The following is a 16,544-nucleotide window of genomic DNA, read 5'->3' as shown; positions in this document are numbered from 1 at the left end:
CCCTACCGCCCTGAAGACTGAGTTTCTTGGCAATCTCGACAACATTTGCCAGCTGCCGATTGGGCTTGAGGTTTCTTGGCTGAATTGCTCCTCTGCACACAGGGCAGGAGATCGCGCCCCAGCCCCGGGGCAGGCAGGCTCTGCAAAAATTGTGCCCGCACTCCGTGAGCATCACCGGGCTCTTAAAATACTCCAGGCAGACGGGACAGGTGAGTTCGTCGCAGAGCTCTTGGACGGAACCCCCAGTCGCCATGGCTGCCTCGGCTGCAGGATGGGAGAGTTGCAAAGTTCACTTTCGTTTCTGTTGCTTTCCAGCACAGACAGGGAACTTCCTTTTCCGGAAATGATTCTCCAGATCTCTGCTCTTACGATGAACTGATAGTTGCTTTGCTTAGCAGAACTGCTGCTAGAGAAGGAGAATTTTAAGAGTGTGGGCAAGATTCGTGTTTTACTAAGAACAATATAACATTTATTATGGCACGATTGTGGATTGACGTTTTCACGACCACCCAGAGCCGCACACTACTTTGAATGCCAATGGACTTCTATTCAGCATTAACTGTTTTGCGAACGCACCCACACATCCTGATTCCGGACACAATGGATGGGGGGGGGGGGGGAATCCCACCTCTCCTTGGGTTTTCCTGACCAAGTTAATTTCACAAAGAGGACTGAAATCCCCAGGGCAGTAAAAAACTGGAACTCCCTGGATCCTGGCGGATTCCGGTGAAGTTTTAATGCATCTAACGGAGATCTACCTGTTGGAGTCGTTTTGGATCAGCCCAGTTTGTGTTGAGTGTAGCAAAGAAAATCTTACAAAGACTATATTTGCATATTTCAGGGCTACCCTTGAAGGCTCGACAACCAGGAAAGAAGGCTCAGCAAAGCTGCAAGTCCATCAACAGTGCCACAGGACACAGCGAGAGAAAATTGCAAAGGACTGAGACCCTGCTCGCCTGTTTTGCACAACAGGCCAGAACTATTACCTGTTGATTATTGTTTCTGCATTGGTTTGCCGTATTTCATTGTTGTACTGCACATTATTGTTTATGAAACAGAGAACAGATTTAAAGTTTCTTTTGTTGTAAGTCTGGTGAGTGGCAAGGGTCACAAGGTGGAAACACACTGTCAGAGACTTGAACTCCTTTTCCATTAATGATAATATCCCTCTTAAACTCTAAGTTGGGTTACACAAGGTATGAATTGCTTCTGTAGGAAAGATGCACAGTAGCAAGTAGCCACAGAGCCCACAGTAGCCATCACGGCATGTCCATGTGCTTAGAAAGACACAAGGAGAATGAATGGCTACTGAGGGAGAAGAAGGAGGAAGTTAGTGGGCAGTCCCCAGGCCCAGATGAAGAGAGAGCAGCAATCCCCAAGAGATAACAACTTACAAAGGTACAGCATCCCCCAGTGCCCAGGCATGCAGAGTTGCTCATTCCAACTATCAAATCCCATCTATCCTCCGAGTGGACTCTTAGGCCCCTTCCGCACACGCAAAAGAATGCGTTTTCAAACCACTTTCACAACTTTTTGCAAGTGGATTTTGCCATTCCGCACAGCTTCAAAGAACACTGAAAGCAGTTTGAAAGTCCAGTATTCTGCATGTGCGGAATGAGCCTTAGGCCCCTTCCGCACATGCAAAATAATGCACGTTCACAATTGTTTGCAAGTGGATTTTGCTATTCCGCACAGCTGCAAATGCATTGAAAGTAGATTGAAAGTGCATTATTCTACATGCGCAGAAGGGGCCTCACCCCTCATCTACCACCCACCACCACACCACTGACACGATTCATGTTTTCCTCCATTTCATCCTCACAGCTAAGTGACTAGCCCAAGGTTTTTTGGCTGAGCAGACATTTGGACCTGTCAGATTGTTGGGCTATTGAGGGGGTTTGAATAGCAGGTGTCTTTAATGGGGGAGATATTTGGGGCTTGTTATCATGTTAAGTTTTAGATTTTTAGTTATTATTGTAAGTTACCTTGAACCAAGAGAAAAGGCAAGGCATAAACGTTTTAATAAATTTATTGATTTATTTGTTACATTTATATCCCGCCACATCTCCAAAGACTCAAGGCAGCTCACAATAAACATACAATAAATACTATAAATATAAATATATACAACATTTAAAACATCATAAATACGTAAGTTTAAAACCCAAATACAAACAGGTGGCATTAAAAAAACCCCGACATGGGAGCACAAAGAAACAGATGCATGCGCCATATCCAACACAGACCGGAGATCAGAACCAGGACCAGAAATAAATCACGAATCTTAATCATGCTGGCAGGGGATGATGGGAACTGTAGTCCATAACATCTGGAGGACCGTGAGTTTGACACCTGTGCTTAATCTAATTCTGATTTTGTCCTCTAGTAGGTTTTACATTTTGACCAGTGATAATCATCGGGGGTGGGGGTGGGGGTAGGTGAGGCTGAGAAAGTGTAGCTGGCCCATTGGTCGCCCAGGGGGTTTCCATGACACAGTGGGGATTTGCACCTGGTTCTTCCAGATCCTTGTCCAATTGCTGCAATAAACTGGCTTTCAATAACTGATTGCCAAAGCAGATTTACTAGGCCTCCCTTAATGGTCGGGCCACACTTAAAATGATGGTGAGTATTTATGTCACAATAAATCTTTACTGTAAGACTTTGGTTTTGATGCAGTGGGCCCTCAGAGAGACCCTGCTGGGAGTCCCAATGTTGAATTGCTATCTAGTGTATTTGCTATGTACATTGGTATGTAGTGGTTAAGAGTAGTGGACTCTAATCTGGATAACCAGGTTTGATTCCCCATTCCTCCATATGAAGCCTGCTGGGTGACCTTGGGCTATTCACAGTTCTTTCAGAACTCTCTCAGTCTCACCTGTTTCATAAGGTGTTTGTTGCGAGGCTAGGAAGGGAAAGGAGTTTGTAAGTCACTTTGGGGCTCCTTACAGGAGAGAAAGGGGGGGTATAAATGTGGAAAACCTGAGACAGCCACTCTTGATGTTATAATATGTTTAACTGCTTTTTTAAAAATAAAGGATGCATGTTCTAGAGGCTTTTTGTCAATAGAAAACATATTTCAGCATGTTTATTAATCAAAATTGTTCTCGGGTGTCTTTGACACGAATGTCTATTATTTGTTTAATTCCTGTTTCCAGCCTGTTTTAACTTCTATTCCACCTCATTTCGTGGTGTTCTGGGGGCATTTTGGCCTGGAAAGGGCTAATAAAGGCGCTCTATTTCCTGCATTCTGGGTTCCAAAATATTGTTCTGGAATGCCTTGAATACTTTGCACTATTTTTTGCAGTCCTGCTGTTCTCTGGTGTTCCAGAAAAATCCACCCCGCATTTTTGTTCTCACTCCGCCCCACTGACCTAAAGCCCCGCCTCTAACCACGTGTCTGTGTCTCTGGTTCCGCGGAACAGAAAAATGGGTCGCTCCGGTTGGTTTTGACTTCCTTTCCGACCCGTCGTTGCAGTCTGAACTGTCTTGTTTGACCTGCACCAGATTCTCTCTCCCCATGGCTTTTCCTTTCTTTCTTTTTTGCGCGGTTTCTACGCGTAAGTATTGTCTCCTCTGGGGAATATCACTGTGATTCCGCACGGCATATTTGTAACGATAAATTAAAAATATATAATTAATAATAAATAAACATTATTAGGGACTCCACCAGCAGAGCTGAAAGAACCTGGGAAAAAGCACTCAAAAACATTTGCAGTTTGGTTTTCATCCCATATTTGGGTCTTCATGCACGGTGCAAATCTTTGCAGCCTGACCCCTCTGCAGCGCTTCGCAATGAATGCATTTGTGGTGTTAATGTGAATCTTAGGGCTGCTGCGTTTTCCTTTTGCTCTGTTTGCAGCAGAGACTGCTGTTAATCTCTCCCCCCCCCCCCCCCCCCCCGTAGTCGGCCGACTTCCGTTTTGTGTAGCTGTTTCCCAGCATCCCATAACTGCATCTCAGTTGTAGCCTATTGGAATCAGTTCATTGTCCCCAAGTGGCTTTTGGAACATCCAGTTTGGTGAAGTGTGCAGGAGATCTGGAAAGTGAGCATGTGTGCGCAAGTGTTGTGAGTGACTGTAGGGCCAGCCTTAGCCTTAAAAGACTAAGCCCTGCTAAACACTTCTTCACGCAACGTGTGATTGGTGTTTGGAATATGCTGCCACAGGAGGTGGTGATGGCCACTAACCTGAATAGCTTTAAAAGGGGCTTGGACAGATTTATGGAGGAGAAGTCGATCTATGGCTACCAATCTTGATCCTCCTTGATCTCAGATTGCAAATGCCTTAGCAGACCAGGTGCTTGGGAGCAGCAGAAGCAGAAGGCCCTTGCTTTCACCTCCTGCATGTGAGCTCTCAAAGGCACCTGGTGGGCCACTGCGAGTAGCAGAGAGCTGGACTAGATGGACTCTGGTCTGATCCAGCTGGCTTGTTCTTATGTTCTTATGTTCCCACTTGCCTTGAAAGTTCCAAAATAACTGCCCGCTTTTCTCCTGTCACCTATCAATCGGAAATTATAGACCTCTGTTCAAAAGATTGCTTGTGTGGAAAAATGTACACATCATTCATTAGTGGACAGCTGTTCACTTCTGCTGTAAAATCTGAGAATACTCTGTGTGTGTGTATGTGTGTGTGTGAGACGTACATGTAATACGTGTATATTTATGAAACTTAATAAAATGATGAAGAGAAGAGTTTGGATTTATACCCCACCTTTCTCTCCTGTACAAAGTCTCAAAGCGGCTTACAAACTCCTTCCCTTCCTCTCATCACAACAGACACTGTGTGAAGAAGATGGGGCCGAGAGAGAGAACTATAACTGGTCCAGGGGTCACCCAGCGAACTTCTTGCGGAGGAGTGGAGAAACAAATCCAGTTCACCAGATAAGAGTTTGCCACTCATGTGGTGGAGTGGGGAATTAAACCCGGTTCTCCAGATTAGAGTCCACTGCTCTTAACCACTACACCACACTTGGCAGTATAAGTACACAAAGAAACTCTCTTAACATCTTTTGGATTAATTTCAGTGAGTAGACCTGGGGCTCTGGCTCATTCCTGGTGAATTTCAATGGAATCCTAATGCTTGGCTAGAGGTGTGAAGACCAGGGGGGTGATTTTTGTTTCCTTGAGGATTTCTCCCCCCCCCCCTCCCCCAATTTTTATGTTCGAAAAGTTGGAACATTTTAGGGACCACTGATGGGGAAAAAAACCTCCTAAGAACTACCATGTTTTCTCTTTTAGACTGAGAAAAAATGTTTGTTTTTTTCACACTTAGAAGGTCGGTATAAAGTGAAAAAGTTTGAGTGCTTGTTCAGTTTTCTCAATGAGAAAATGGGAACATTTTATGGGAAAGGGTCTGATGAGATTGGGCTATATCGTAAAATCCCATTGTGTGAATTAATACATCCAAAAAATTGTCTTTAATTTTAAAAAGCACTGACTCCAGTGGGAGGGAATAAAAAAACTGTAGTTTTCAAACTGTAGACTTTATTAGGGAACCAAAGCATACTGGAGCATAGGTGATTCTATGGGACAGAGCGCAGGCTAGAACTTTAATCCCTGATGCCCTTGACACCCCTCCCCGCCGCCCCCACCCCCACCCCGGCCGGGCCCTAGGCACCACGGCTGCAGCATAGTAACAAAAGAGAAGAACACAAACATTATAATATGAAGAGGTGAACACAAAAGGCAGGAACCACTTCACACCTAGGAGGATGGTAGCCCTGCCTGCCATCAGCCAACTGACCAGAAGGGAGGGGGGAGACGGGCTGGCGCCTGAATAGCCGCTGATATTAGCAGCTGGATTTCCCTTCCCCGATTGCCGGAAAAGAGCCATCCTGACAGCAGGATCAGTTCTTAAAAGGGAGATCCTCAAGGAAGAGGGCAGACAAACCACCCCTGCTTCCCACTTGCGTTGGAAGCCCTTTATTGGGATTGCCATAAATCAGCTGTGACTTGATGGCATTTTACACCGGGGTGTGTGTGAAAGTGATTTAAATCAAAATTGGTATAACTCACGATTTAAATCACAAGTCATCAAGACTAGATTTAAGTCATGGTTTTCTACATAAACAGCACGTCTCACGATATTGTCCATTTGGGTCACCAGGCCTTGCTTGTCTTTATGGAGTGATTGCATTTTGCCTTACCCCTAAGCAGAGAAACCTGATTAAAATATCTCCAAGCTGGGTCTCTTTTATGGCCTGCTGCCATTATAGGTTTTCTCCAAAGAGAATAATATGAAAAACCTTAGGCTATATACCAAGATCCCAAGACTTGTGCACTATTCAGCTCAAAAGGTTTCACTTTCATTTTTATTGCTAGCCCCACTCTCCTCACATTTAGCTCTTTGTGCAGATATATTGCACTCCAAACAATCTTCTGTTTATTGAACTTCTTGAAACTTAGCACTGATGTGGTTTGCAAATCAAACAGTGCAATGGGATTACGTCTTGTCAAAGCAGCAAAAAAGTCTAGATTTGAAAAGATTCCCACTCCTGCCACGGAAGCTATCTGGGTGACCTTGACCCCATCACTGTCTCTCAGCTTAACCTACCTCACAAAGTCGTTGTGAGGATAAAATGAAGGTCACGAGAATGATGTAAGCCGCTTTGGGTCCCCATTGGAGAGAAAGGCGAGATAGAAACAAAACGGATGTTCGAAATACTGAGTGAATAGGCTTTATGTTAATTACAGCAAGAGAACAGAACTGGTATATTGAATTTGGTTGTACAAAGTTTTTGTGAGCTGGTATTCTTTGTGGGCATATTTGTAAGGTGATTGTATGAACCGTTGCCCTGCAGCAACCTGTTACTCACAGATGAGGAAATTTAAATGGGGAATGTGACAGGAAGTGAGGAATCTTTCTAACACATTTGTCTTCCTCTCAGAAAAAAGTGAAAACCAGTCACCACCATTCTACATAAGCACTGAATCATGAAAATGAGAAAGAAAGGAACCAAGGCTCCCTTTCTTTATCAAGGGAGACGTATAGCTGGTGCAAGACGTCAAAACAAGGTAGGCTGGGAAGTCTACTCTTTCTCACTTAAAGCATGAGAAGGAAAAAAAATCCCTTCTTGGACCTGTGTGTTTTGTTAATAAATGCTCTTCTTTCAGGGCCCCATATCCTTTAAGGATATAGCTGTATATTTCACGGAGGAGGAATGGGATCTGCTGGATCTTGACCAAAGGGATCTTTATAGGGAAGTGATGTTGGAGAACTATGAGACTGTGGCCTCTTTGGGTAAGGAAGTACTTGGCTAGAAAGAGGAAAGCCCTGAGTTATTTGTGGGCGTCTTGAGAAGTCTCTGAAAAAGATCCCCCTCTGTTCCTTTTCTTTCTTCCCCCTCCCCCAAATGCAGCTTATTAAGTTTCTTGAAAAAAATGGATGATTGTTAAAGTAGATAGCCACAAAGATGTAAGTAATAAGTTTGAGTTCCATATCTTTTCAAAAAAGGATCTTGCGTCTGCAAACCTGACCTCATTTCCTGGCTGGAGAAAATGGAGATGTTTGCCCAAGACTCTAAGGACACGAGGAGCTCAACAGGTACTTCCTTGGATATGCTGAGAGAATAGCCCTTCTGATTTTGAGAATTGTGGTTCTAAATTCTTTCCGCCAAGAGTATGTTGACCAGTCTTCCTCTGGGGATTCCTGGCAGCCATCTCTGCAGCTTCATCATATCCCTTCATGTCTGGACCTAAGGCTGGCTGGCTGAGCCCAGCAACCAATGGGAAGGTTGACGGCAAGGGAAAGGCGAAAAACTTATGGTAGCCACATCATTTGCAGGAAAACCTGCTAGAAATGCTGTGGTAAAACAATAGAGTTTGGGGCAATTTGTAGAGTTACCTGATGTCACTTCCGGTTTCAGAGAGCAAAAAGGAAAACAAGGCTAATTGTAGGCATTCTTCCTAGGGCAGTGGTGACAAACCTTTGGCACTCCAGATGTTATGGACTACATGCTGGCAGGGGCTGATGGGAATTGCAGTCCATAACATCTGGAGTGCCAAAGGTTCGCCACCACGGCCCTAGGGCAAGAAGTCTGGTTGCCCTATCTGGATCTAAAACCTATCTCTGTTCCTTTCGATACTGCCTGGCATTGTAGGCTGAATCTTAAGTCCTGACAGAAATATTTTCTCCTTTCTTAATTCCCTTCCTTGCCAAGGCAAGGTGTCGCTCTCTTTTTTTAAAATATAGAAAATATTTATTAAGAAATTAATACAGGGTCCAGGAAAGTTGTTAACGCTATTCTGCATAAAAGTCCAACCAAAAGTGATAAAGAGTGATAAAGTGGAGAGTTTTTCTCAGGAGGGACTTGCTTCTGATAACAGTTCTCTAGAACAATCTCCAGATATCCCAACAGAGCTGGCCGAGTTTTCTTTATGTCCAAGTTAGAGAAAGAGACAAGGCATAACCTGTGAGAATTTATTCATTGTGAGCAAGACGTTATGTTGAAAGATATGCACACCAGGGTTTGAGCACTTCCGCACACTTTCCCTACTCCTGATTTTGTTGGCAGTTGATCCCTAGGCATCGGTATTGGCTTGGGCACAGTCATTCTGCACGTCTGTCATTTATCTGAACTAATTAGGTTATGGGATTGCCTTATTTCTTTTGCATATGGCCAAGGAATCAGGAATATCCAGAGAGGATGCAATAGTGTAACTTCTGGATTCAGAGCACCATATCCTCCTTTTTTATTTTGTGTGCTTTAGTAATACTATAACTGTAAGGACTACAACTCCCAGCATGCATCGGTTCCCGCCTTGCTGCCCCAAAGCGGGAATGTGACAGCCAATGGGAGCCCAGAGCGGGAAAAGGGGAAGAGGTGATTGGATCACTGCCGCTTTGAAACATTATAAGAGCTGGAACCGAGGATGAGATCCTCGGTTCCAGCACCTTGTAGCTAGGACGAGTCAAATCAATACAGTTTTTCTAAAAGTCAACTCTGTCTGAGTGGTTTCCAGCCTTACAATAACACAACATTAAAAGATTAGCTCTACCTCGCCAGCAAGAACACCTGTACTTAAAAAAAAGAATTTTGTGCACTTGTGCTATAGCTGAAAGAACTGAGCCCTTCGGGGGAGGACAGGCAGAGGCGTAGCAAGGGGGGAAAGCACCCGGTGCACCGGTGCATCCTCCATCCCGCCCTGGAGCGCCCCGTCACGCCCTCGCCACACACTCCAAACGCCCTCTCCCACAGGGGGGCGCCCCGCGCACCCAGTGTGTCGTGCACCCCCCCCCCCCCCGGATCTACTCCTCTGAGGACAGGATACAAATTGAAAATAAATAAATAAAATAAACTTCCCTTTCTCACCCACAACTCCCATAAACATAACTGGTGTAATTCCTTTCATCCTTGTGGATTTCAAATGTATGCTTCATGATTGGGTGGGATGATTTTTTGAAATGGCGTCATTGGTGGGGGTGGGAGGATTCTTTGTACTTTTTACGGCAGCCATTTTGAGACTATAGAATCTCTGTTTGGATTTCAGTTTTGGGGCCGGCTGACAAAAGCTCAGCGAAGCTGGAAGAAGTTCTGATGGCGGCACTGCAGGTTATCGTCCTGTGCCTGAGAAACTCCCTTGTTCTCTCTTGCGCTTACATGCGTCGAATGCGGGAAAACTGCAGGTCCTTATCCCTAGCAAACCAAAGGTCAAGGACAAGGTGGAGAGCTCTGTGCGGCAACACGGCTCGCTACTCGTGCCGGGCACGAATGTATTGGTATGTCCTCGTGGGGGTGCCTGTGCCCCATCATTATTGGATGTACCCGAGGAGCACAGGCTGGTGGGAGAAGATCGTGCTTGGACTCTGGGGGGACGATCAATGGCTGCACAAATTCCGGATGACCCAGCAGACGTTTTTCGAAATTGTATCCGTGTTGAAAGGACAGTTGCTGCGGCAGAGGACCAGCATGCGCGAGCCAATTCCTGTGGAGAAGCGCATCGCAATTGCCATCTGGTACCTGGCCAATCGGAACACCTACAGGGAAGTCCAAGAACAGTTCGGAGTTGGACTGTCTACAGTTGGGGAAATAATCACCGAAGTCTGTTTCGCGTTGGAGATAGAGCTGTATCTCAAGACTGTTTGCCTGGATCCTGATGTCACGAAGGTTAACCCCCTCCTTTTCTAGAAAAAAAAAATCTATTTGTCAGTTGTGTGGTCTTGTGCTAGCAGTGGCGTGGTGGCTAAGAGCAGTGGCTAAGAGCAGGTGAACTCCGACCTGGAGGAACCGGGTTTGATTCCCAGCTCTGCCGCTTGAGTTGTGGAGGCTTATCTGGGGAATTCAGATTAGCCTGTGCACTCCCACACACGCCAGCTGGGTGACCTTGGGCTAGTCACAGCTTTTCGGAGCTCTCTCAGCCCCACCCACCTCACAGGGTGTTTGTTGTGAGGGGGGAAGGGCAAGGAGATTGTAAGCCCCTTTGAGTCTCCTGCAGGAGAGAAAGGGGGGATATAAATCCAAACTCCTCCTCCTCCTCCTCCTCCTCCTCCTCCTCCTCCTCTTCTTCTTCTTCTTCTTCTTCTTCTTCTTCTTCTTCTTCTTCTTCTTCTTCTTCTTCTTCTTTCATTGTTTGCGTGACTCTGTATGTGTGTGTGGGGTGGTGGTGTTATTTTCAAACTGTATGCCCTTATTGTGTGTAATGATCTGCTTGCTGTCTTTCCAGGTAATGGATGGATTCAGTCGCCTGGGGTTTCCTCACTGCGTTGGCGCCTTAGGCGGAATGCACCTCCCAATTCGTTACCCCTGGAGGAGGATCGACAAGAAATACTCTTCCATCCTGCTGCAAGGGACCGTGGACCACACCGGGCGATTCATTAATGTAGAGATGGGATGGACCGGGAGGAACCATGACGCTTTTGTCTTTTGCAACTCCGCACTCTGCACTGCCATGGATGCTGGAGCGTACGTTCCAGGGAATCCCACCTTGCATTTGGAAGGAGTGTCTGTCCCTGCACTCATAGTGGCAGACGGAGCATACCCCGTAAGGCGCTGGTTGATGACGCCATTTGGTCAGGGCCTGGATAGGCGCGAGAGGAACTTTGATGATGCTTTATGTCGGGCACACAGTGTGGTGGAGGGTGCCTTTGGCCGGCTCAAGGCTCGTTGGCGGCGCCTCTCTTTGCCCCTCAACGGGTATCAGAAGAACGTGACTGCCACGGCAAGAGCCTGTGTCATCTTGCACAATATTTGTGAGGAAAAGGGACATGCAATATTGGAGGAAGACTCTGAGCAGGGCCCTACCTTGAAGGACCACTTTGATCCCAAACCAACCACGTCACCTGCTCAGGCTTCTCTGGACTCTGACATGAATGACAGCCGCCATTTAGATGAGGGAAAGGCTGTCAGGGAAGTCATGGCCAACTTCTTGATGGTAAACCCGCAATGCTGAAAGCGTGTGCGTGTAGCTTTTTCCTCTTTATCCTTCTGTATGTAGCACTTCACATCAATAAAAGCTGTACTTTTGTCTTTTCCCATTTAATAGCTATCTGGGTTTGGGGGAAAGGGGTCTTAAACTCAACTTGCACAGAAATTTTGTGCACTTTTGTGCACTTTGGGCGGTGGAGGTGAGAGCCGTCTGGTGGCCATTAGCACACTATTTTAAAAATTAAAAAATTAAGAGGTTGCATAGAATGGAGAGGCGGTGAAAAAACATTAACAGTGCTTTTTTTTTCACTAGAGTTTTACATTTTTGACATCAAGTGTAAAGGGGGCCCCCCTTTTGTCCAGTAAGGACACATGTTGTCATAAGAACATAAGAAGAACATAAGAACAAGCCAACTGGAGCAGACCAGAGTCCATCTAGTCCAGCTCTCTGCTACTCGCAGTGGCCCACCAGGTGCCATTGGGAGCTCACATGCAGGATGCGAAAGCAATGGCTTTCACTATGGCTTTCACCCATCATGGATGGGTTTGTGGGTGGGTTGGTAAAGCTTAACAATAAAGGCAACTCTGGCCTCTTTGTGACACTCCAGTGCCCATACTGCAATAGGGACATACGGAGAAGAAATAGTCTTGTGGGTGGGTTGGTAAAGCTTAACAATAAAGGCAACTCTGGCATCTTTGTGACACTCCAGTGCCCACACTGCAATAGGGACATACGGAGAAGAAATAGTAGTCTTGTGTGACAGTAAATGCAGAAATTGGTCTCGAAGTAGCTCGTTCTTACTGCACCTCAATTTTGAAGCAACAATTCGAACATATCAATTTCAGCTCCCAGAATTCTGTGATGCTCTGCAGGCTTGTATCAAAAAGCGATGGTTGTGTGTGGGGGATGGCGGCTCTAAGGGAAACGTCATGGTCTGGTTGAGAATGCTCCCGGCAGGGCGGTTCCCATCACGAGACAACATGACCCCCACCTGCAGACCCTCAGATGTGGATTCGGCCCAAAGAATGCTGACCAGACAGACTTGCAAGCCAATACACATTCATCGATCACGTTGCTAGTGCATGACTTGTGTCACGTAGCCCCTACTGTCTCTCTACTGATAAGCCTGTAATAAAAGTTGACCAGGGACAGCTATCAGCAGAGTTGCTGCCGGCTCTCTCCAAAGGAAACCAAGAATCTGTGTCTGCGTTGTGAGTAAATGAATACCAGCACTAACCTGAATAGTCCAAACTAGCCTGATTTTGTCAGATCTTGGAAGCTAAGCAGCTTTGACCCTGGTTGGAATTTGGAAGGGAGACCTCCAAGGAAGCTGTTTAAGAGCCCCAGGGAACAGGAGATAAGCCCCACTCCCCCAGGCACATCATGATAACAACATCTAACAGATACTACCTTGCTCAGTGGGAGTCAAGAATTACACCATATGGCCTTCAGGCACGGTGGGTAGATCTCCAGATGCAACAAAGAAAAATAACTGTGAAGGGGAAAATTAATGTGCTTTTGCACAAAACAAAACTTTTAAAAAACTTTTGAACAATCTGGATGCTGCCAGTTGGATTTTTATTAGTGCACCATTGCTAGTATTTAAAAAATCTTTTTAAAAGTTTATGTGGGGCAGAGGGGAGGGAGTCAGGACCAAGGAGGGACAATAATGGAGTGTTGTTTTTTAAAACTTTGGAACAATAAGGGTGCTGCTGATTGGGTTTCCATTGGTGCTCTATTGCTAGTTTTATTAACTGAAAAATTAAAAGGGGCAGCATGGGCTGGAGGAAAGGTGGAAGATGCAAGAGGAAGGGGGCATGGATTGAAGGGGGAGGTTGCATGTGGGTGGGCAGGCTGGATGGGGCTGCTGTGTGGACTGTTCAGGGAAAGCACTTCTGTTTTAGCGAAAGTCTGTATTCAGAAACAGTGGTTCAGGTAAAATAGGCCACCTGGCGTTTATTGACAGAACTGGAAAATCCCCACCAAAACTCCTCTACAAATATAGAAGTCAAATGACCAACCGCCTCACTCCAAACCACACACCCCCTTTCCGGAGAAACTTGACTCTGAACAAGGAAGGAATGCGGCTGGACCCTCTTACCTCTACTCCAGGTGGCTAACAGCAACCACAGGATTTGAATTCCTAGGACAGCTTAGGATGGAGGATGGGAGAGACAGACGGCCGTACTCACCTACTCACCTCCATCAGTAGGAAAATTATGGTCAGGCCTGGTATAAGACTGGGCGTGACAACTGCCAGTATGAAGAGGAGCAGAAAACCATGCTTGCACCATTTTAGAAATGGGGAATGGAGGCTACAATCTCCCCAACTTTCTGTGAGTAAATCTTGGTCTCTGTGTTGCTCGGTTCCAAGTAAGCACACAAACTACAGGGTTGCAACATACAGATTGGTAATGGGCTATGATTAGTTTAAGGATTGGATTGGCTGGGGAAAGGAGAAGTGTTGTTCTGGTCTAGTCTCCCATCCTCCAAATGAGGTTTCTAGTGAAGGATAAGGCCTGGGCTTTGTGTGCCATAAGTGAGGGAGGAATGGCTAATGGCCAAAGTTGAAACTCCTAGCTTTATTTTCCGATGGTGTGTCTGCCATAGAAAGAAAATGGTATCTTCACACAAAATAATAATGTCCACAAATAAATGAAACACTCTGTGCATCCATGGTTCTGTGGAAGGCATATCTCCTCCCAGAAAATAAAGCCACAGTCCTGAAGAGTTGCCACAAGTTTCAGGATGATCATGAGAGTTGTGCTAAAAGTGAAGGAAATTAGAACATCTTAGCCCATGTTATCCACACATACAAATCACTCCTTGCTTGGGAAGCAACAGTTGTCTGGGATAGACATAACTTGTATCCTGAAATTAAAGCTAGAAACCACCAGGTGAAATACCAGCTTTAGGGATTGTTCACGAGGATTTGATCGGTAAGCAAAATGTAGGCAATTTAACACCAACGATGATAAAACTTTATCTTCCCGCATTTCTCTCCATCAACAAACACAACTCAAGATCCAGACCACCCAGCTTATCTTTTATTTCATTATATCTGAAGAACAAAAAATTGGGAGAACAGGAGAAAAATTTACCAACATTTTTGTACTGCATTCCTAAAGGAGATATGAGACTACTGCATAATTTAAATGGAAGGAATTCAGAGGAAGCGAACATTTCTGGAAATTCATTGTGGAATGCGAGGGAAAATGGACTACATGAGGGACTGTCAAAAATTCACTACAAAATAGGAAGAGTGGCATCTCTCTTAATCCCATGAATGGCATCTACTCTCTGTAGGGAGGTTGAAAGATGGGTCACAAGGCATTTGATCTTTAATTCTTCTCTGTTCCTGTGTTGGGAGCTTCAGGGGAACTTAGTTCCACATCGAACCAAGAAATATATCGTTTGGTTGCTGTTGATTCCCTTACTGAGGGCATTATCTGACATCAATCTCCATACTATTATTATTATAAGGACTATGCCATGATTTTTCCTCAGCTTCCAAGGCATCACAGTAGCTACAGTAACTGGCATTCAAGGCATACTTTCAGTGTAGGGTTCTTTCTTGTTCAACAGCGTTCCCAGGAGAATAATGAAAGGTTAGCTCCAGTGCTTTACTGTGGAGTATAGTGTAGTGGTTAAGAGTCGCAGACTCTAATCTGGAGGGCTCTGGATTTGATTCCACACTTTTCCTACAATCTAATCTAAACTAAGGCAAATCTAACCATCTTCTATTTACATTAGCCGGGCTGCCTTTCCCTTTGCAACCTCAGGACATTGGCTTCCAGGAAAGAGCAGTGGGCTTAGGCAGAGCAATTTCCTGTAAAACCTTGTGACTGCAGTACCTTGGCAATGATCTCTGAAAGTGTTTGTGGCAGATCTGTGCCCTATAGAGTTGTCAGACACTGCTGTATGCAGGGGAAGGGAGGAGAGGAGCTTAGAGGATGGGAGGGAAAGAGGAAAAAATGGGGGAAGGGGAGATGAAAGCCTGCTAGATGCATACCGATGCTGCCTCAACCACATAAGCCTAGAGAAACTGCTCATCTCCTGGGCACTGCAGAGTGGCACTTTAGAGTCCCGCAGGAAGTCCACCAGCTCTCGTTGAGAGACAGCCAGACAGCTTTTCAGGCAGGATCCCCAGCATGAATTGATAACTGAGCAGAAAGCTGTCTGGAGAACACATTGGGAGAGCGGGTGTTTCAAGTACGACAGCCCCAGACCGTTTAGGGCTTCGAAAGTAATTAGCAGAGCCTTGAAGTTGATTCAGTGCTCCACCCTGAGCCAATGCAGCTGGCAGAGCACTGGCTGGATATGTGCTTGTCAAGAGGTCAGGACTTCTCTTGCACCAATTGGAGCTTCCAGAACAGATCGAAGGGCAGCTGTGGCGTAGCTCCAATGGGCCGGGTGGGGCACAATGCCCTGGGCGGAGCGGAGGCGGGGCAGGGGCGTGGTGTTCTGGGGCAGGGCAGGGGTAGGCGGCGGCACTGCAGGGATGCAGGGTACGCATGTGTTCGCCCCGGGTGCAGTTCCCCCTCGATCCCCCTCTGAAAGGCAGCCCTGCGTAGAGTGAGTTGCAGTACTTCAGTCTGGAGGTGACTGTTGCATGGTTTGCTGTAGCTAGTTGGGTTGGGGCAAGTAGGGAGCCAGCAGTCTAGCTGACCAAGGTGGTAGAATGCCAGGTGGGTTATATTCCCCCACTCCTCCACATGAAGCCTGCTGGGTGACCTTGGGCCAATCACAGTTCTCTCAGAACTCCCTCAGTCCCTCCCACCTCATAAGATGCCTGTTGCGGGGTAAGGAAGAGAAGGCAACTATTAGCTACTTTGAGACTCCTTAAAGGTTGAGAGAAAGTGGGTATAAAGGCCAACTTCTCTTTGTCTATCAGCTCCACCCAGCCTCACTTTATGTATTTCAAACTGCCTTTTGTTCCAGACAGAATATAGATAAGAGGGTTTAAATATAGAGCTGGAAACATTTTTTCCTACTTCACACCTCATTACTATATTTTGTTTTAATTTAATTTTGTTCAGCCTAATGAAGAGTTTTGGAGAACAATTTTGGTCTTCATAAATGCGCTGATGCTGATTTCACTTTGGATAAAATCTGTAGCCTTAAGTCCATTTTCCCAGATAAAAACGTTTGCTTCCATCTTAGTGGCAAAAGGAGAGAGAGA

General features: G+C 45.8%; 1 protein-coding gene across 2 annotated transcripts; it reads left to right on the top strand.

Moving 5' to 3' along the window:
- The first annotated feature begins 3,404 nt into the window (after positions 1–3,404).
- Positions 3,405–11,465, top strand: LOC125428713 (putative nuclease HARBI1). Of its 2 annotated transcripts, XM_048489282.1 has the most exons (7): positions 3,405–3,557; positions 4,775–5,021; positions 6,886–7,012; positions 7,112–7,238; positions 7,452–7,541; positions 9,488–10,104; positions 10,661–11,465. In XM_048489282.1, exons 3-7 carry the CDS (start codon positions 6,932–6,934, stop codon positions 11,384–11,386), a joined length of 1,641 nt encoding a protein of 546 aa, XP_048345239.1. In that variant the 5' UTR covers positions 3,405–3,557; positions 4,775–5,021; positions 6,886–6,931; the 3' UTR covers positions 11,387–11,465. The 2 variants fall into 2 exon arrangements, with proteins under 2 accessions (XP_048345239.1, XP_048345240.1); XM_048489283.1 differs by lacking the exon at positions 4,775–5,021.
- The last annotated feature ends 5,079 nt before the right edge of the window (positions 11,466–16,544 follow it).

Source organism: Sphaerodactylus townsendi, linkage group LG03 (assembly GCF_021028975.2).
Source record: "Sphaerodactylus townsendi isolate TG3544 linkage group LG03, MPM_Stown_v2.3, whole genome shotgun sequence".
Lineage (NCBI taxonomy): Eukaryota > Metazoa > Chordata > Lepidosauria > Squamata > Sphaerodactylidae > Sphaerodactylus > Sphaerodactylus townsendi.
This window is presented reverse-complemented; position numbering and strand designations above follow the sequence as displayed.